The sequence below is a fragment of the Ahaetulla prasina genome, chromosome 6, assembly GCF_028640845.1.
Source record: "Ahaetulla prasina isolate Xishuangbanna chromosome 6, ASM2864084v1, whole genome shotgun sequence".
Lineage (NCBI taxonomy): Eukaryota > Metazoa > Chordata > Lepidosauria > Squamata > Colubridae > Ahaetulla > Ahaetulla prasina.
The window spans coordinates 19,964,022-19,986,328 of record NC_080544.1 but is presented as its reverse complement, the minus strand read 5'-3'; the positions used below and the strand labels follow the sequence as shown (position 1 = coordinate 19,986,328).

The window sequence follows — 22,307 nt, the reverse complement described above, 5'->3', positions numbered from 1 at the left end:
AGTTGTCTTGGGAATCAAAATTAAACTTTAAATAGATCCCAGTTGCCACCACCTCTTGCATCATTAATTCAGTGGAATAATTTATGGTCAATTCTCTCTTCCTGTACCCTGGCTGCATTCACACATCACACAAAGCTATAAAGTGGCTCCATAGTACTTGGCTGGACTGTTTGGCGTTCGGAAACCATGGTTTGAGGCAGTGCTTCCCCACACTGTGTAAATTACCCAAATCAGGTAAAATTATTTTTTCTTTGGGTAATCACAAGTACTCTTTACCCAGTTACAACAGAGACATTTAAATTGGCTTAAAGTGTTCTACTGCATTGGGTAAAAAGGACTTTCTGATAAGTAATTTGGGGGAAAGGCGGAGGTGGTATTCAGTTGGTTCGTACTGGTTCAGGAAAACTGGTAGCAGAGATCATGGTTGGCTTGCCTACCAACCCCCACTCTAGTTCATCCTACTTAGGCATGTTTTCGAGGCCGGGCACATGCAAGGAAGGTGCACGAGCGATCAAAGAGCATGCGCAGAAGAGCAGGCACATGCATGGAAGACAAACCGGTGGTAAGAATATTGGAAACCCATTGCTGGGCAAAGGATGTAAAATGTTTGGGAAACCCTGGTTTACGACTTAGAATTCCATGTGGATCAACATCTTCATAAATGATTTAGATGAGAGAATTACTCAAAATTTCCCCTACTGGTTCTCCAAAACTGGTCAGAACCTGCTGAATACCACCTCTGATAAGAATATCTCTTCAACAACACTGCTACCGGCTCTCCCGAACTGGGGAGAACTGGTAGCAACCCACCACTGTATGCCACTGTTATATGCTGACATCGCTGACATGGTCCTTAAGTTGGAGCTTACTCACTGCTGATATCTCAGCACAGGGGTGAAATGCTCCCGCTTCGGACTGGATTGCCCGATCCAGTAGCAATGGCAGCAGGAGGTTCGGAGAACCAGTAGCAAAAATCCCTGCCCACCCCCCCACATGCCCAGCTGAGCTGCGCGATCATCAGAGTTTTTTTTTTTTAACTTTTAAAAGCATTTTTTCTTCGGCTGGAAAAATGCTTTTAAAAATAAAAGAAAAGCCTCTGATGATCACGTGGCTCAGCTGGCATCATCAGACGAGCCTTTTAAAAGCATTTTTTCTACAACCTCTTCAGCGGAAGAGGTTGTAGAAAAAGTGCTTTAAAAAGGCTCCTCTGACGATCTCAGCTGAGTTGCCTGATTGTCAGAGGCTTTTCTTTTCTTTTAAAGGCAAAAAAAATGCTTTTAAAAGAAAAGACAAGCCTCTGACAATCAGGCAACTCAGCTGGGACTGTCAGAGGAGCTTTTGAAAAGCATTTTTTTTACAACCTCTTCAGCCGAAGAGGTTGTAGAAAAACTGCTTTTAAAAGTTTTTAAAAAAAGTTGGCCACACCTACCCAGTCACATTACCTCACCCTCTCCCCCAAGCCACACCCACAGAACCGGTAGTGACAAATTTTACATTTCACCACTGTCTCAGCATCTCTTTATTTGAAACAGATGCAGGTCGACATGTTTAACTGCCGAAATGAAGATGTGGGTCTTCCCTTCTTTATGTTTTAGGTGACCACATTAATGAATTGCCCCCAGAATCCTTCTGGCAAGAGAAAAGGATGTTCCAAAAGAGCGCGTGTCATTCTTGCTTCCGTGGAAGAAGCTACTTGGAACTTGCTGGATAAAGGGGAGAAAATTGCCAAAGAGGCGCCTGTCCTGATGGAAGAACTGAACGCTGCCCTCCACGAGGTTCGCAAAGAAAGTAAGCCTGCTGTTACTCAGACATTGTTATCACTGCTGCAACAGCTGCATCTTTTTCTTTTTTTACTCCTTCCAATAATTGTTTTATGACCCCTGTTTTGTTCCCCAGGATGATTTTTTTTTTAATGTTCAGGTCCCAAAATAATAGAGACATCTGCCTGTCTGTTTGATATTATGCTCTTCTCTGTTTAGCCCAGGGGTAGTCAACCTTTTTATACCTACCGCCCACTTTTGTATCTCTGTTAGTAGTAAAATTTTCTAACCGCCCACTGGTTTTACAGTAAAGAGCCGTGTATCATCGTCTGCGCATGCCTCTTGTGCAGCGTGGATTGGGTTTTGTGGGGGGGGCGCCGGCTACCAGCTCTGCTTGTCTGTTACAGCTGGGTGGTGTGGGGGCAGATGCACGAGGTATTCTGGGACAAGGCTCTTTTGTTTGCGGTCGCACTATAGCGCCATTTAGTTTCACTTACTTAATGTGAACTAAATTTATGTGCAGGCGATACAAATAGTATATTTTCAGAAATTTAAATTGTCACGGGGAATTTTATGAAAACCTAATGAAAATGTTTTTAAATAATGCTATGAATTTTTTTCAAAAAGTCAATTAAATTAAAAAAAAAGGAAAGTGCTTCAGTATCGGACAAAAGCCCTACCGCCCACCATGAAAGCTGGAACACCCACCAGTGGGCGGTAGGGACCAGGTTGACTACCACTGGTTTAGCCAAACTTGCTAGCAGATCAGACTTGCCCTATAAAGGGGAAGATCACCAACTAACCCAGGAGACGCGTCTGGATCCCTGTTTCTAGATCCTGAGTGCAAAGATCAGATCAATTGCAGGGAATTTTTGGACCAATGTTATGAAATAAAGGGATGTGCTGTACATCAATCTAACAACACGTATCTATTTAGGTTCCCCCCCCCTTTTTTTAAAAAAAATCAAAATCACTTCCTAATTCACTTTTACTGCATAAGGGTTCAGTACTTAGTTTTACAAAACAGGTAGTCCTCAACTTATGACTGGTCACTTACTGACCATTCAAAGTGGACCTATCTTGGGATTAGTTATGACCTGGCTGCAGGGATGGGCTGCTGGGGGTTTTCATGGGTTCAGGAGCTAAGATTCTGTGCAGTTCGGAGAACCCCCAAATCCCACTCCTGGCTGGCCCTGCCCACTCCACCCCTCCCAGGAGTCCCCATGTGGCCTGTTTTGGATACAGGTAAGTGCAGGGTGTGCCTGGAGGATTGGGGAGGGCGAAAAATGGGCCTATCGGAAGTTCTTAAAGGCCGGAAATGGAGGCTCTCCAGAGCCTGGGGAGGCAATTTTTGCCCTCCCGGAAGCTTGAGGGAAGCCTTCGGAGTCCGGGGAGGACAAAAAGGCCCCCCCTCGCCATGGTGCAGGAGACCAACTAGGCTACGCCCACCGTGGCCACGCCCACCCAGCAACCAGACAGAGAACCCCTTGCTAAAATTTTTGAAGCCCACCCCTGCCTGGCTGGATTCAACATTCTAATGGTTTCCCCCCTCTCCTGCAGTCACATAACCAAACTTCAGCCACTCAGTGGCATTTGTTTAACCGCCACAGTGTTCACTTATCAACTGCTGCAAAATTTTTTGTAAAATCGAGTTGGTCACATGACAGGCCCGTTTTCCGACCATCATGATTTTACAACTGTGATAGGCAGGCTCAATTATGGTCGTAAATCAAATATTGCCTGTATACACCAGTGTGCTTACTTTATGAGCTGCGGTACAGAGCAGATGAAGAGCAGCAAATGGGAAAAGAAATAATAAGGGTGTTCATTCTAGTATTTGCCCAATGTCAGGGCATCCTGGTCAGTAGTGGGTTTCAAATTTTTTTACTACCGGTTCTGTGGGTGTAGCTTGGTGGGTGTGGCAGGGGAAGGTTACTGCAAAATCCCCATTCCCTTCCCACTCCTGGGGGAAGGATATTGCAAAATCTCCTTTCCTTCCCCACTCCAGGGGAAGGATACTGCAAAATCTCCATTCCCACCTCACTCCAGGGGACAGTTACTGCAAAATCCCCATTTCCTCCCGATCAGCTGGGACTTGGGAGGCAGAGAATAGATAGGGGCTGGGCCAGGCAGAATTTTTACTACCGGTTCTCAGAAGAACTCAAAATTTCTGCTACCGGTTCTCCAGAACTGGTCAGAACCTGCTGAAACCCACTTCTGATCCTTGTGTGTGTGTGTTTGTGTGGTGTGTGTGAGAGATTGTGTTTGTGAAAGGTCAAGATGGCAGCAGCAGTTGTGCAATCAAAGACCACCCTCCGTTTATAATATATCATGTACAACCTTTTTCATGTCGTTTTAAAAATGCTTTACGATTTACTATCCTTACTATTTGCTAAACTTACTGTATTTCATAGCAGAAATTCTTGGTTATACTCCAGTCTAGAGAAGTAAGTTCTTCATGGTATTTTCTCAGGTTTGACCTTCGAGGTCCCTGTTCTAGCCCTCTGATTCTACTGTATGTATGTCTTCAGATTAGTCCCTTTTTTGGGTTTGCCTTTTATTTCCACCCCCCAAGAAAATACGGTCATTGTAGTTATGAGGCCTGTTTACAGAATCTCTGGAGTCATCTTGTTGTGGTACTTAAAGCTGCTAAATCTGAAAGTGAAATATTTATCGTCTACTAGTGAAATGCTTCTTTATGGCAACAGCCATTGGAAGACAAAATAATATCCCTCACAAATTGAGGGACTCACGATATCTTGTGCTTGGTGTGATCCAAAAGGTAAGCGACTCCGATGTAACGATGACAATATTGCCAGATGCAAATTTTCCATTTGGATTCTCATACTAGCGTTTCATTGTGGTTGAACTCGATGTTTCATTACTGTACAGGCAGAGGAGGGTTGGAACCGATTCCCAGGATAATCACTAGTGCATTTCCTAGCTAGGACTGTTCAAGCATAGCTGAGATACTTGGCATTTATTTCCATAAATAAATGCCTATATATGGGCTTGGAGATGGCAGCTGTGGCTTGGGTTCCACCTCTCGCCTTGCCAAGTTTGCGTGTAGTTCGTTGCTCTCATATCTCAAGTGAACTCTTAGATAAACTTTAGCTCACAAATGCCATCATGACTTAGGAACAAATATAGGATACTTTGGGTGCTGTTTTGTTCTTGATCCACAGAGAAATTAGAGCACGGGGATTGGATGCTTTAATGGAAAATACAGGTAAAGCAACAGTCCCTGGATAAACTGTGGTGTATCTGTCTTTGAAACATGCATACATGGGGCTCCAACCAAACAATCTCTCTGGCTTGCTAGAAACATCACATGCTAAGATTGTGATGCTCGTTGTTGTTAGTTGCGAAGTCATGTCCGACCCATCACGCCCCCGTGGACAACATTCCTTCAGGCCTTCCTGTCCTTTACCATCCTCTGGAGTCCATTTAAGCTCATGCCTACTGCTTCAGTGACTCCATCCAGCCACTTCATTCTCTGTTGTCCCTTTCTTCTTTTGCCCTCGATCGTTCCCAGCCTTAGGCTCTTCTCCAGTGAGTCCTTCCTTCTCATTAGGTGGCCAAAGTATTTCAGTTTTATCTTCAGGATCTGGCCTTCTAAAGAGCAGTCAGGGTTGATCTCTAGGACTGACTTGTTTGTTCGCCTTGCAGTCCAAGGGACTCGCAGGAGTCTTCTTCACCACCAGAGTTCAAAGGCCTCAATTCTTTGGCCCTCAGCCTTTCTTATGGTCCAACCTTCACAGCCATATATTGCAACTGGGAAAACCATAGCCTTGACTATACGCACTTTTGTTGGCAAGGCGATGTCTCTGCTTTTTAGTACGCTGTCTAGATTTGTTATAGCTTTCCTCCCCAGGAGCAAGCGTCTTTTAATTTCTTGGCTGCAGTCCCCATCTGCGGTGATCTTGGAGTCCAGGAAAATAAAATCTGTCACTACCTCCATTTCTTCTCCATCTATCAGCCAGGAATTGAGAGGGCCGGATGCCATGATTTTAGTTTTCTTAATGTTGAGTTTCAAGCCAACTTTTGCACTCTCCTCCTTCACCCGCATCAAGAGGCTCTTTAGTTCCTCTTCATTTTCTGCCATTAGAGTGGTATTGTGATGCTACAACCATTCATTTACTGACTATTCAAAGCTACAACAGTGCTGAAAATAATAATAATAATGACCATTTTTCACCCTTGTGACTATTGCATGTGACCCCACCCCCCATTGGTCACATGATCAAAATTTGAATGGTTGACAACTGGCATGTATTTTATAACCCAGGGTCATGCGATCGGCTTTTGCGACTTTCTGACAAGCGAAGTCGATGGGCAAGCCACGTAACAACCATGTTGCTAACTAAAAAAACCTGCAGTGACTCATTTAACGTGGCAAGAAAGGTCGCAAAATAGGGCTACACTCGCTTAACAACGGTCTTGCCTAGCAATGGTAGTTTGGGCTTAATTTGTGGTCATAAGTTGAGGATCTCCTGTATTGATGTGAAAGAATGGGAGTGGGATTGCTGTTTTTCAGTACAGCGAATCCCCACTTCTCTAGTCTTATTTTTCTAGCATCCTGATATTATGGGGGGGGCTCATCCATATGTATATATTCTGTGTATCATTGGTGGATTGCTCCCGGTTCGCACCGGTTCAGGAGAACCGGTAATAGTGGCGGCGGCAGGCTCCGCCCACCGGCCCAGAAGTCATCAAATATGCTTGGTGCATGTGTAGAAGTGGTGCACATATGAGCAAACCGTGCACGGGTGCACGAGCGAACCAGTAGCAAAGGTAAGTAAAACCCCCCACTGCTGTATATGGATTCTTCTATGTATTGAAGCCTCACTTCTTTATTCTATGTCTGAGGAGCAGTAGATCTTAACAGTGTGATTGGCCCCCATTCATTCAGGGCTCTCAAGCTGTTAATATTGCACATAGCTTTCCTGCTCCGCAGTACTTGTTTCACCCACACATAACGGAAACCACAACAGGAATGAAAGAATGATTCTGTTTAAAGAACATGGGAATTCTCTCAGTCTACCAAATCACATACTTAGAATGTAAGCTGGAATTGTACTTGATCACAAGCAGGATAAAATAAAACTGCAGCGTGACTGATGAAAATGGTGGTTAGTGTGTGGTTTGTTCAGTGGAAAGGATCTGTGTGTACCAAGAAATATTTTTTTTTTCTCCACAAAAGGAAAATCCTGAAAGCTCATTGCTTGCCTGAAAAAAAAGAAATGTTTTATTTAGGAAATAACCTAATCATAGCAAAGCCTCAGTTTCTTATGGGCTCACTCCCAGCTTCTTACTACAGCTTGAAGACGTCCTGCTTCTCATTTGGGCATGTCAAAAGCAGTCGACTTTTCTGGCCCAAGATATTCTGGCATGAAAATAGCTTTTGTGGGAAAATGGAAGAGCTCCCATTTAGACAATCCATGGCACAGGGAAGAGAAAGCTTGAAGTCCTTTTTTCCTTTTTCAATTTTAAGTAGATTGGCCAGCCCATGGATATATATATATATATGAAGAAAAAAAGAGAAACAATAGGACAGGAACATTAGGCACGTTTGTGCTCTTATGCACGCCCCTTATGGTCCTCTTAGGAATGGGGTGAGGTCAATAGTAGAAAGTTTTTGGTTAAAGCTTTTGGGATTATGGGAAGAGACCACAGAGTCAGGTAAAGTGTTCCCAGCACTCATAATTCTGTTACAGAAGTCATATTTTCTGCAATCTAGATTAAAGCGGTTAATATTGAATTTAAATCTATTGGTTGCTCTTGTGTTATTGCAATTAAAGCTGAAGTAGTCTTTAACAGGAAGGACATTACAGTAGATGATTCTGTGAGGGAATGAGGTTGGGAAACCATCTCAAACATGTGCATCTGAGCTGCCCAGAGCAGTGGTGGGATTCAAAAATTTTCGCTACTGGTTCTGTGGGTGTGGCTAGGTGGGAGGCAAGTGGCTGAATGGGCGTGGCCAACTTGACGTCACTCACACCCAGGCCCACTCAGGCACATGACCCCCCCTAGCCACGCCCACAGGAAGAGGTAGGAAAATTTTGGGAATTTCCACCTATCTACCCCCGCCCTCCCTTCGCCAGTCGCCCGTTTCCCCTCCTTTAGTGGCCCCGGCCTTAGCCTCACTTCCTCCCCCACCACTGCTGCTGATGTTCGGGCTGCTTACCTTCCACGGCGGCTGGTCCAGAGTCTGGAAGGCAAGCTGACTGGAGTTTTCGGTGGTCCCCAGCCAGCCGCTGCAGGCTGCTGAAAAGTACCGGAGGTTGTGGAAAAAGCTGCTGCCATCACCACCATGTTCTTCATGCATGCACATCCCATTGGACTTGCAAGGCAATGGGATGCGCGTAGAACATGGAGGTGATGAACATGGTGGGCGGGGTGAGTGAGCGGTGACCGGTGACCGGGGCACCGGTTCGGGGGCATGGCTAGTCGGCCATCACTACTGATTTCGCAACCTTGGCCAAATTTCTACCAATGGTTTGCGCAAACCGGTGCGAACTGGCTGAATACCATCTCTGGCCCAGAGGTTATCTGCAGGAAATGGTATATAATCCATGAGGTCAGATGCCAGTCATACACATAAAAAACAGGTGGACCCACCATCTTGATATTTTTGACTAATCTTTGTAGACATCTCTGTGGGCTTCTTTATATTCTCTCTATTCTCGAGGAAGGCTTGAGCTGGAAGTTAAATGTTTAAGATGCCGCTCTGCTAACAGTACTCCGTGTGCCTTGTAAATTTCAAAACCGCTTACAAGACTTGGCAATTATACATAGATATGAGAAAATCACTTTCTTGCAGCACAAGCTATAACTCTACCTTGAGGTTTTTTTTCTTCAAGGCAGTCCAGTTGTGGTCCCCAAGACTTGGCTAGCAACCCATCTTCCACCCAATGATTGGGATCTGTGGCTGATATTAGGCTAGGCTGTGTTTACAGCCATGATGCATGGCTTATTGGCATTCTGTACAAATGATTTGTGTGTTTTTACAAGGATGCCTGTAGTTGAATGAGCTAAAGGGAAAATGTATTGTAAATTATGAATAGAAGGAGCAGGCTAGGGCAAGCAAGACATTGGCCTGGTTCAAACAGCTCTCCAGATCATTCCCTAGGATATATTCAAAAACTGTGATGGTGCAGCAAGGTTAATTTTAGATACACGACTCCTTCACCCAGCTATGTGTATTATTTCAAGTGTAAAACACAGCACTAAAATTTTACGCCTCTCCAGTTTACCACTGTTCTATGTTTTCATTCTGTTATATTAAAACAGAAACAAGGAAAAGGAAGAGAAATCAAATTTAATATAAGAAGGAAATGCAGTGACCTTCTTTTGAATTTAGGAATAAAGTTACTTTTTTCTAATTCTTCTTAGACGCATAGCATATAATCTTGGGCATAGGTAAATAAATCGTTGTTTAGTTATAGGAAATAATTATTTCTTAAAAGTAAAAATAAGGAGTTTAGGGAATTCTTTTCAATCCTTTATCAGTAGTGATCAAGGGAGAAGCAGGGGTGGGCTGCTAAGGGTTCGCAAGGGGTTCTCAGCCTGATTGTTGAATGGGCATGGTCAGGGTGGATGTGGCCTAGTTGACTTCCTGCACCACGGCAGTGGGGAGGTTGCCCTCCCTGGGTTCTGGAGGCTTTTCTTGAGCCTCTGGAAGGGCAAAAATGGCCTCCCCAGGCTCTGGAGGCCCTCTGGAGGCCAGAAACAGGCCCTTCCCAAACTTCTGGTAGGCTTGTTTTTTTGCCCTCCCCGAGTCTCCGCGTGTGCCCTGCCAAAGCGGACCTTGTGGGGACTCCTGGGAGGGGCTAGATGGGCCTAGCCAGGAGTGGGATTTGGGGGTTCTACAAACTGCACAGAGGTTCTCCTGAACCCCCAGCAACCCCACCCCTGGGTATGATTAAAAAAAAGCAATGCCTCAGCATGTCTGCAGAGCAGAGACTTGTTTGCTCTTTTCCCATCTCTGCTTATTTGGGAGCACTCAGGGTTGGGGGCGGGTCCAAGTTCAGAGGCAGTGCAGCTAATACTGAAGGACTTTTGATAGTTTTCTTTCAATGTGACCATCTAAATTTCCCATGTTGCCATGCTCTTTTTTTTTTTTTTGACCTACATTGCGACACAAATAAAATAGAGATTCAATTGCATTGTTGTGGCCACATCTTGATTTATTTGATCTTCCTGCAGGCCTCCTGGAGTATTATTGTTAATAATACTAGTTGGACATTCTGTGAAGTGTGCCATATTTTATTAGATGACCTTCCCTGTTGCAAAGAACTGTGGATTAGTGACAATACTTATATGAAAGAAGTGTACAGGAGAGTTACATGAGACAGGACTAGCTTTAACACGAAGCAAGTGAAATAGCTACTCTCTGGACAGAAGATTATAGAGGAGGTACCACTTTCTTCCTGCAATCTCCTTTTATATCTGATTCAAAAATGGAACAGGGGATTGGTTCAATTTCTTTCTTTCACCAAAACAACACAAGTCGTCTAAACCTAGCACTAATATTAGGAAAGAAGATGACCAGCCAGGCTCCTGAAGGCACAGCCAGCTGTCGGCAGGACCTGTGTTTAACTCATAGAATCATCTATTGCAATGTCCTTCTTGTTGAAGACTACTTCAGCTTCAATCATAACAATACAAGAGCAAACAATAGATTTAAACTCAACGTTCACCATTTCAATCTTGATTGCAGAAAATATGACTTTTGTAACAGAGTTATTAGTGCTTGGAACACACTACCTGACTCAGTGGTCTCTTCTCAAAATCCCCAAAACTTTAACCAAAAACTCTCTACTATTGACCTCACCCCATTCCTAAGAGGTCTATAAGGGGCGTGCATAAGAGCACAAACGTGCCTACCGTTCCTGTCCTATTGTTTCCTTTCATTATATCCAATTGATATAGTTATCACATACTTATGCTCATATATATGCTTATATATTATATAGTTATTTTCATGCTTATGCTTATGTATACTGTTGTGTCAAATAAAAAAAAGCATGAAAAATCGAAAATGCAAATCAAATGAAGATGAAAGAACGCACCTACTCTACCTGTTGGAGTTAAACAGGCAGTTGTGTGATGCAGGGTTCTACTTCATCCCTTTGATCTGGAATTGAATGGTATTTAAATCAGTTCTTCAGTCAACGAAGACACATTGCAGAAGAGGGTAAAATTAAAAGAGCAGCCTAAGAAATAAAAGAGACTCTTTGGTTTTATTTTAAAGTGAGATGTATTTTTTTCAATTTCTTGCATTTCTTGAGTAATAATAATAATAATAATAATAATAATAATAATAATAATAATAATAATAATAATAATAATAATAATAATAATAATAATAATAATAATATCAGAGTTGGAAGGGACCTTGGAGGTTTTCTAGTCCAACCCCCTGCCCAGGCAGGAAACCCTACACCATTTCAGACAAATGGCTATCCAACATTTTCTTAAAAATTTCCAGTGTTGGAGCATTTACAACTTCTGCAGGCAAGTTGTTCCACTGATTAATTGTTCTAACTGTCAGGAAATTTCTCCTTAGTTCTAAGTTGCTTCTTTCTTTGATCAGTTTCCACCCATTGCTTCTTGTTCTACCCTCAGGTGCTTTGGAGAACAGTTTGACTCCCTCTTCTTTGTGGCAACCCCTGAGATATTGGAACACTGCTATCATGTCTCCCCTAGTCCTTCTTTTCATTAAACTAGGCATACCGAGTTCCTGCAACCGTTCTTCATATGTTTTAGCCTCCAGTCCCCTAATCATCTTTGTTGCTCTTCTCTGCACTCTTTCTAGAGTCTCAACATCTTTTTTACATCGTGGCGACCAAAACTGAATGCAATATTCCAAGTGTGGCCTTACCAAGGCATTATAAAGTGGTATTAACACTTCACGTGATCTTGATTCTATCCCTCTGTTTATGCAGCCCAGAACTGTGTTGGCTTTTTTGGCAGCTGCTGCACACTGCTGGCTCATATCTAAATGGTTGTCCACTAGGACTCCAAGATCCCTCTCACAGTTACTACTATTGAGCAAGGTACCACATATCCGGTACCTGTGCATTTTGTTTTTTTTGGCCTAAATGTAGAACCTTACTTTTTTCACTGTTGAATTTCATTTTGTTAGATAGTGCCCAATGTTCAAGTCTGTCAAGATCTTTCTGTATCTTGAGCCTATCTTCTGGAGTGTTGGCTATTCCTGCCAGCTTGGTGTCATCTGCAAATTTGATGAGTTCCCCATCTATCCCCTCGTCCAAGTCATTGATGAAGATGTTGAAGAGTACTGGGCCTAAAACAGAGCCTTGGGGTACTCCACTGCATACTTCCCTCCATGTGGATGTAGTTCCATTGAGGACTACATGTTGAGTGCGGTTGGTCAGCCAGGTATGAATCCATCTGGTGGTGGTGCTGTCTAACCCACATTGTCATTGTACAACATATAGCTCCTAAATGGTGGGTTAAGGGCACAGTATGTCAGTTTGCAAAGAGTCTCTAGCTCAGAGTGTCAACTCGCAAAGCATCCCTGGTCTGCTCTCGAGTTGCCATAGGCCAGGGAGGTTGGGAAACCGGCGAAACGGCACGGCAGGCAAAGACAGATGCACATTCCATGCTTATCTCTCTCAAGGCTGTATCCCAGGTTACCTACATAAGCCAGAGGGGAGTGACCTCTACAACCCATGAAATTGCTCTGTTGGCGAATGTGATTGATGACACACTCTGGGGGGAGGGGGGAAACAGGGTCATAGTTGGGGCATAAATTACATAGGGTCAGAGCTGGCTTCACTTGGGAGCGTGCTGACATGAAGGTCCTAATAAATAACTGGATTTCTTTTGAAGCTTGGCTCAAGGCTCATGAACCCTGGCACAGAGATTCTGGCTTGCATAGAATGACAAACATGCTCGGGGTAAAACTGGGCTTTGATTGCAGTTGTGACTTATTTGTCCAAATGTCTCCAAAATGACCAGGATTGTCCTTAACAGTAGTATGGAACGCTGTGGGTGACACAAGGAGACCTGAGGTTGATCACCTGGTTTATAGTTCTGTACAATACTTTGGTTGGCTAAATCCATGATGAGTGGTGAAGGTCAACATCTGGGGTCCATGTGATGTTCATAATATACACATCCCTTGTTCTTTTACCAGGGGTGAAATCCAGCAGGTTCTGAAAGGTTCTGGAGAACCGGTAGCGGAAATTTTGAGTAGTTCGGAGATCCAGCAAATGCCACCCCTGGCTGGCCCAAGAGTGGGGTGGGAATGGAGATTTTGCAATATCTTCACCCCAGGAGTGGGGAGGGAATGTGGATTTTGCAGTACCTTTCCCCTGGAGTGGGGTGGGAATGGAGATTTTGTAATATCCTTCCCCTGCCACGTCCACCAAGCCACGCCCAGAGAACTGGTAGAAAAAAAAATTGAATTTCACCACTGCCTTTTACGTTATCCACCATCTCCAATTCAGGACCTTTTTCAGGAGATGTCAAACAAATTAAGATTGCAACTGCAACTATGCAATTGAAGCCTTACTCCTCTCTAATAGACATAAAAAAGGTGTGAGGCTTTGTCACAGAGTTGTGGTCACCATATCGACTTTCAATTTTCCTATGGATAACCCAGCTCCACTTTCTTTTTCTTCTTTCTTCGTGCTCTTTTTCTGCACCTTGTATACTCTATTAGACAATAGCATGTAGTGGGTTTGTAAAATGTGTACCAAAAGTGGACTAGGTTGGCCAAAATTAAAACTCGAGGAGTGTTTCCAGAAAAGATCATGGGTTTAATGTTGTGTCTTTTTTACAAACGTTTTAAGGGAATGTTATAGGTTACATGTAACCATTTTATCTTTCCAAACTACTTTAATTTTTAAGGTCTAGTTAAAAAGGTTTTTTTTTGTAAAAACCAAAACAAAATAAAGCAAAACAGCAAAGAAGGAAAGACAGTATAGTTGCAAATGTCTTTAGATTGCAAGAGTAGGCCAAGACATCTATTCATAGCATGTGATATCTTTTAGAAGTTATCCAACTTCTGTATTGTTGGTTAGTAGAAATGAAATGGATTTTGTGCTGCTTTAACAATCATTGTAAGGCTAAAAGATGCTGTAAATTACTAGCTAGCAATAATATGAGTATCTTAGGATACAAGGGCCATGATGTTACCCTGTGTCTTCCCAGCTTGCTTTTGCACATGGTGCCAGTCCTACAAAATAACAAGGCTTTCATATGTCTAAAACTAAAAAATAATACTGAGAGGTTGTATTGCAGATTTTTTTTAAAAAATGGGAATACTGCAGTGGAAATTGATAAAAATAGATTTACACATATGCATCTCACAGAAACGCTAAGATACACTTAATGATAGCTGGAACCAAAGTATAGTGATTTTAATCTTTGGGGAAATATATTTGTTTTCACCCAACACCCATTTGTTTCCTCCTAAGATCAACTGGCATTTTTATCCTTTTAATTCTTCTATATCTAATTTGCAAAGACTTGAATCAGTGGTGGGTTTCAAATTTTTTTTACTATCGGTTTTGTGTGTGTGGCTTGGTGGGCGTGGTGGGCGTGGCAGGGGAAGGATATTGTAAAATCTCCATTCTTTCCCCAATCCAGGAGAAGATTACTGCAAAATCCTCATTTCCTCCCAATCAGCTGGGACTCGGGAGGCAAAGAATAGATGGGGGCAGGGCCATGCAGAATTTTTACTACTGGTTCTCCGAACTACTCAAAATTTCCGCTACCGGTTCTCCAGAACTGGCCCGAACCTGCTGAAACCCACCTCTGACTTGAATGTGTTTATAACTTTAAATCTAAAGTTCAAACCAAATCATACTGGCAATAACATTTATAGCTTTTATATAAGTGACCAGCCTCTCTCTCTCTCTCCCTGTGTGTGTGTGTTTGTGTGTGTGTGAGAGAGAGAGAGAGAGAAAGAGAGAGAGAAATATGAGCTGGGAAAAAAATAGACAAGGGGTGGTTTTGTCCACCTTCAATTTTAATTCCGCCCTTTCCTTATGTTTCTGTTGTAACTAGCTTCTCCAACTTCACGTTAGAAAAAAGACTCCATATTAATATCAGTAAAGGTTTCTCTTTAAATACAATAACCACCTTTAGAAAGTATATTTCTTCACCCCGGGAGGACGAGAGTTCAATTTCCCTCCGCACACTCTAAATCCTAAGATTATGTTATTTTTATAACTGGATATCTAATTGGGCCCTTAGAAAGAAGTGAACTTGGCAGATCAGGAGGACATCAATAATTCTGCAACGAGATGATGATCAACAGATGGTCAGACATATTCTTCATCAAAAAAGAACAGGCTCTCTTGCCCTCTCCTCTTTTATGATGAGAGGGCAAACATAAAATAAAATAGCAGCGCCGGATAAAACTTAATAGTAGCAGACAATGTGCCAGGGAACCAATGTGAAAAATTAAATCAGCCCGAGGCCACTTTTAACGAAGGGTACAACTGCATATGAAGACTTGGTATATTCATGCCGAAAATCTTCCCAGGAAATTCTTTAGCTACAAAACGATGGTGTTTTGAGTTGTTGCTAATATTATTCAGAAACTTTGCGGATGCTAAGCTGAAGCTCTCTGAGGGTGGGGGTGGGGGCAGTTTTCCTGACAGAAAGAACAAAAGTTTTATAACTCGTAGGGGGAGACAACCGGCGGTGGGTTTCAGTTACCTTTATCACCGGTTTGCCTCATGTGTGCGCGTGCTCGCTTCATGCGTGCGCGTGCTGTCCACGCATGCGCCCAACCTTCCGTGCATCCGTTTTTCTCGCTCGTGCATGCATCCAGCCTCAAAATGTGCCTAAATAGCACGACTTGGAGACGGGACAGGTGAGTGGGCCCACCGGTTCGCTCAAACTGGTGTGAACCGGCAGAATACCACCTCTGGAGACAACCCTATCTGTGGCTTTGGGTTCATCATCCTCGCTCATAGGGACAGCTCAAAACAGGTATGTAAGGAAGATGAGAAAAAGTGACATAAAAATCTCCTTCAGGTCAAGTCAGATCCATGGTAACCTTATACATTTCCTCTAAGACAGTGTTTCTCAATCTTGGCAGCTTGAAGGTGTGTGGACTTCAACTCCCAGAATTCCCCAGCCAGCTAATTCTGAGAGTTGAAGTCCACACATCTTCATGCCGTCAAGTTTGAGAAGCACTGCTTTAGGATTCCCTGACTGCCAAGCCTACATTGCAGCTCCAAGAGGTTGCAGAGGTCTCTCTTCCAAATTCCAACCAGCTCCATTCCTGCTTAGCTTTTTGAAATGGGTCAACACATTATATTACTGCAGAAACAAAAACCTCACAGTGGAATGCAAGGTAGAAATTCGTATTTTTTCCCCAGCTTCTCAGTCTTTATTTTAAAGTCCATCTTCCGTCTGTCTCAGATCAGCAAAATTTAGGCTCAACATTTGAAATACAGAAAAACCAGATCTGAGCAGTAATGAAAATGGGGTATCAAGTAACTTTTGCAAGTCATATTATAGTCATTATACTACCATCTATTTTGGTAGGACTTTGACAAGTTCTATGACAGTTGTCAAGAACATAGACTCATAGGACTGGAGAGGCAGGAGACCTTATACTGGTGGGCTTCAGCAGGTTCTGACCAGTTCTGGAGAACCGCTAATGGACATTTTGAGTAGTTCGGAGAACCGGTAATAAAAATTCTGAGTGGCCCCGCCCTCATCTATTCTCTACCTCCCAAGTCCCAGCTGATGAGGAGGAAATGGGGATTTTGCAGTAATCTGCCCCTGGATTGGGAAAGGAATGGGGATTTTATAGTATCCTTCCCCTGCCATGCCCACCAAGCCATGCCACTCCCACCAAGCCACGCCCACAGAACCAGTAGTAAAAACATTTGAAACTTACCACTGCCTTCTACCATCCCGGTCAAATGGTTGTTCAGTCTATTTTTGAAAACCTCCAGCAAGGAAGCACCCACAACTCCTGAAGGCAAGCTATTCCACTGATTCACTGTTCTCATTGCAAGAAAAATTCTCTTTTTCTAGTTTGAATCTCTCTTTAAAAGGCTTGCACCCATTGCTTCTTGTCTTGTCCTCCGGTGCTTTGGAGAATAAGTTGATCTAATCTTCTCTGTGACAACCAAAGTTAAGTCCTGCAGAAAGAAGTTAACAGAATAACAGAATTGGAAGGGACCTTGGAGGTCTTCTAGACCAATCCTCTGCACAAGCAGGAGACCCTATATTAGTCTGGACAAATGGTTGTCCAATCTCTTCTTAAAAACCTCCACTGATGGAGTATCCATAACTTCTGAAGGCAACCTGTTCAGTGGTGAAATGTAACATTTGTTATTACCAGTTCTGTGGGGGTGTGACTTGGTGGTGGTGGTGGGTAATGTGACTGGGTGGGTGTGGCCAACTTTTTTTTTAACTTTTAAAAGCATTTTTTTTACAACCTCTTCGGCCCAAGAGGTTGTAAAAAAATGCTTTTAAAAAGTTCTGATGATCCCAGCTGAGTTGCCTGATCGTCAGAACCTTCGGCTGAAGAGGTTGTAGAAAAAATGCTTTTAAAAGGCTCTAATGATCCCAGCTGAACCGCACAATCATTAAGGGATTTTTTTTTACTTTTAAAAGCATTTTTTCGGCTGAAGAAAAAATGCTTTTAAAAGTTAAAAAAACCCCACAACCTCTGATGGTCGCGCGGCTCAGCTGGGCATGGGCAGGGGAGGGTGAGGGGCAGGGATTTTTGCTACCAGTTCTCTGAACTACCTGCTGCCATCGCTACCAGATCGGGTGATCTGGTCCGAACCGGGAGCATTTCACCCCTGAACTTGTTCCACTGGTTAATTGTTCTCACTATCAGGAAATTTCTCCTTAATTATAGGTTGCTTCTCTCTTTGATTAGTTTCCATCCATTGCTTCTTGTCTTGCCTTCTGGTGCTTTGGAAAATAGATTGACACCCCTCTTCTATGTGGCAGCCCCTCAAATATTGGAACACTGCTATCATGTCATCTGTAGTCCTTCTTTTCACTAGACTAGATCTACCCAATTCCTGCAACTCTTTTTCGTCTGTTTTAGCCTCCAGCCCCCAAATTGTCCTTGTTGCTCATCTCTGTACTCTTCCCAGAGTCTCAACATCTTTTTTATATTGTGGAGACCAAACCTGGATGCAACATTCCAAGTGTGGTTTTATTAAGGCTTTATAGAGCGGTACTAACACTTCGTGTGATCTTGATTTTATCCCTCTGTCAATGCAGCCTAGAATTGCATTGGCTTTTTTGGCAGCTGCAGCATACTGCTGGCCCATACTTAAGTGATTGTCCACTAGGATTCCAAGATTCCTCTCACAGTTATTGCTATTTAGCCAGGTTCCACCTATTCTATACCTGTGGCTTTTCTTGCCGAGGTGTAAAACCTTACTTTTTTTCTACATCTACATTTCATTTTGTTAGATAGGGGCCCAGTGTTCAAATCTCTCAAGTCATTTTGGATCTTTAGCCTATCTTCTGCGGTGTTGGCTATTTCTGACAACTTGGTGTCATCTACAAATTTAACGTGTTCCACTTCTATTCCCTCATCAATATCGTTTATGAAGATATTGAAGTGTATTGGCCTAAGACAAAACCTTGGGGTACCCTCTGCTTACCTCCCTTGTAATTTCTTGATCAGAAAGACCATAACAATTTCTTACAATCAGGTTACAAGTGTCACTTGCTTGGGTAGTACATTGGATAGTGTAATAATACATTAGGTTAATGACTGAGATGCTGTATTTGAGCATATAATCTTAAGGCTCTTGAATAGAAGGCTGGTATATTTATCCATTAATCTCCGTAACAAGGGTGCCAATTCAAGCCAAGGTTAAAAAAAAAAATCCTCAGATGTATATGTGTAAGGTTTTATAGAGTTATTTGTAGAGAACTCGCAATTATAACATAATAAGGATGGATGGATTTTATAGGTCTAAAATATTTTATAGGTCTAAATTGGCATGCTAGCTAGGGAATTCTGAGAGTTTTAAGTCTACACATCTTAAAGTTACCACATTTGAAAAATGTGCTCTGAGAGTGAGAGTGAGGTTGCTCTGAGAGTAAATAAATAAAATAAAAATGAAATTCTAAATCCTCTGTTCCAGTGGTGGGATTCAAAAAAATTTACTACTGGTTCTGTGGGCATGGCTTGATGAACATGGCATGGCTTGGTGGGCATGGCTTGGTGGGCCTGGCAGGGGAAGGATACAGTAAAATCTCCATTCCCTCCCCAACCCAGGGGAAGGTTAATGCAAAATCCCCGTTTCCTCCCGATCAACTCAGACTCAGAAGGCAGAGAATAGATGTGGGCAGGGCTAATCAGAGGTGGTATTTGCCAGTTCTTCAAACTACTCAAAATTTCCGCTACCAGTTCTCCAGAACTCGTCAGAACCTGCTGAATACCACCTCTGCCCATTAAGACATTATCTAGTACCAATATTGCCAAGAGTAAGAAGTCACCGTTGCTTAAACCAGAGGCAGTTTGCTTCACTTGGGATGTGGAAAACCTGTCCAGTAGGGCGAGGTGGACCAGGGACTTGAAACCCATTCCAGGCAAAACCCGAATTAGCAAAGTCTCTGGTGGGGCCCAAAAGAAATGCAGCTAAGTTCTGAGTATGGGAATTTGCAGATGAGTGAGGGATGTGAAGTATTGCTTTAAGAACTTAATTTGAACATTTCTAAAGTGAAGATAAAGGTTTCCCCTGTCCAGTCATATCCAACTCTGGGTGTGCGCGCGTGCATCTCTGTTTCTTACCCGAGGGAGCCAGTGTTGTCTGAAGACATATCTGTGGTCATGTGGCTAGTATAACTGTATGCTGAGGCACATGAAGTGCTGTTAGCATCTCACCGAAGTGGTACCTATTTATCTACCCACATCTACATGCTTTTGAACTGCTAGGTGGGCAGGAGCTGGGGCAAGTAAAGGGATCTTAGCTTGGGTCTCCAACCTGGGCTGTCAGCTTTCCAGCTGACAAGCTCAGCATCTTTAACTGCTGAGCCATCACACCCCCTTCATTTCTAGGGCAGAGCAGAGGTGGGATTAATTTACCTTCCCTACTAGTTCGCAAATGTGAGCATGCACACCTTCCATGGATGCTTGGCCTCCCACGCATGCTCTTTGCTCTTGCGCGCCTTCCACACATGTGCACAGCCTCCAATATATAGCTAAATAGGAAGGTATTACTTCCGGGTGGGCAGAGAGGGCCTACCGCAGTCAGTGCTACTGGTTCGCCTGAACCGGACAGAACCCGCTGAATCCCACCCCTGGGGCAGAGGCATATTTTTGGTATTGACTAGTGTAGTTAAGGTTGGCATTGAAGATTTTTACAATATTTTTATGAGGATGGAGTAAAAAGCTGCTGTTAAAATATGTTGCAAACCCACCCAGCCCCATATATGAGTGGCAATCTAAATCTTAATATTTGAAGGAAGTTTACATATTAAAGTACCGGTATTTAATTCCCATAACATTCAAATCTGAAACAGCAGCAGTTAGAATAGAACAGAACAGAACAGAACAGAACAGAACAGAACAGAACAGAATAGAATAGAATAGAATAGAATAGAATTTTTTATTGGCCAAGTGACTCAAGGAATTTGCCTTGGCGCATATGGTCTCAGTGTACATAAAGGAAAAGATACCTTCATCAAGGTACAACACTTACAACACTTAATGATAGTCATAGGTACAAATAAGCAATCAGGAAACAATCAATATAAATATAAAGCGTAAGGATACAAGCAACAAAGTTACAGTCATACAGTCATACGTGGAAGGAGATGGGTGAAGGGAACAATGAGAAGATTAATAGTAGTGCAGATTTAGTAAATAGTTTGACAGTGTTGAGGAAATTATTTGTTTAGAAGAGTGATGGCGTTTGGGAAAAAAACTGTTCTTGTTGTTCTGGTGTGCAGTGCTTTGCAGCGTCGTTTTGAGAGTAGGAGTTGAAACAGTTTATGTCCAGGATGTGAGCGGTCTGTAAATATTTTCATAGCCCTCTTTCTGACTCATGCAGTATACAGGTCTCAATGGAAGGCAATTGTTTTTTCTGCAGTTCTAATTATCCTCTGAAGTCTGTGTCTATCTTGTTGGGTTGCAGAACCAAACCAGACAGTTATAGAGGTGCAAATGACAGACTCAATAATTCCTCTGTAGAACTGTATCAGCAGCTCCTTGGGCAGTTTGAGCTTCCTGAGTTGGTGCAGAAAGAACATTCTTTGTTGTGCTTGTTTGATGTTAGGTGTCCATTTTAGATCTTGCGATATGGTAGAACCTAGAAATTTGAAGGTCTCTACTGTTGATACTGTGTTGTCTAGTTAAAAAGCAGCACTAAAAACATTAAGCAATGGTTCAAGAGGTCTGGGTAAATAGAATTTATTTGGGTACTCAAAGATATGAGATAGCGTACTGGGGGGGGGGGCACCACTACTGATTCTCACCTTCCCCCACCCCCGGAAGCAATACTGAAATTTGGCAGCAAAGCTCCAACAGGGAGTGGTGTGGTTTTCTTTAATTTGTGTGTGGGCAAAACATCAAGCAAAACATGCATTTTATAAATAATGCAGTCCCCAGCTGGAAAAAAAATATATATGTGCCCCCCAAAATAGGCAACTCTTTGGACACAGTAGTCCAAAATAAGGAAAACATCTGTGCTTGAAGCCACACAGCTGTTTTAACTATACTGCCAAGCACTGTCGGGTCCTGCTTAGCAGTTTGGTGGTTGAATTTTAATATCAGTGTTTGATTTATATTTTGAGCAGCTGCCCGAGTATTGATGTGCGGTTCCTACCAACTGAATTTACCAGAAAATTGTCTTCTTTTCAATTATATTTGACCTAACTGTTTTATGTTTCTTGTAGCAAGAAACATCCAAATTTTAATTGCTGTACGTATGAGAATGGGTTTTATAATAAACTATTTCCATGATGCAATGGATGGTGCTGTTTCAGCCTTATTCAAGTTTTTTAAAAATCCTCTTCTTATTTCAAAGCGTGAACTATCGTCTTTTTTTCATACTGATTGTGTGTGTGTGTGTGTGTGTGTGTGTGTGTGTGTGTGTAAAACAAAATATTTTCAGAGGTAAATTTCAGTAGGCAAAGTCAGAATATTATGGCAAGTTACTTTTACTGTTTATCTAAACTGTCCAACCTGGTTATAAATTGAAGATGTTTTCATTGATTTCTGACCATGAAAATGAATCTTCAGTGATAGCTGAAGCTAAGGAGCTCCTTCTGGCTAGAAAAAGATGGTTTTAGTGTAATATGAGATGGCCAAGGAATATGAAAGCGTAAAAAAAAAATCAACAATGACAAATTGTTGGCCCTATCTAACAAGATGCATTCAGTGCTGAGAAAAAGAAAGGTCCTATACTTAGGGAGGAACAACCAAATGCGTAGGTATAGAACAGGTAATACCTGGTTCAACACTAGTCACTAGTAAGAGAGACCTAGGTGTCCTAGTGTAGGTGTCTCCAACCTTGGCAACTTTAAGACTTGTGGACTTCAACTCCCACAGCTTTACTGGCTGAG

General features: G+C 42.7%; 1 protein-coding gene across 1 annotated transcript in view; it reads left to right on the top strand.

Annotated features, from left to right (window-relative positions):
• Positions 1–22,307, top strand: part of CTNNA3 (catenin alpha 3) — a 1,121,082-nt gene that overhangs the window by 7,267 nt on the left and 1,091,508 nt on the right. Inside the window, exon 3 of the mRNA XM_058187693.1 lies at positions 1,596–1,788. Within this exon, the coding sequence (XP_058043676.1) occupies positions 1,596–1,788 (193 nt within the window). The remainder of the gene's footprint in view (positions 1–1,595; positions 1,789–22,307) is intronic.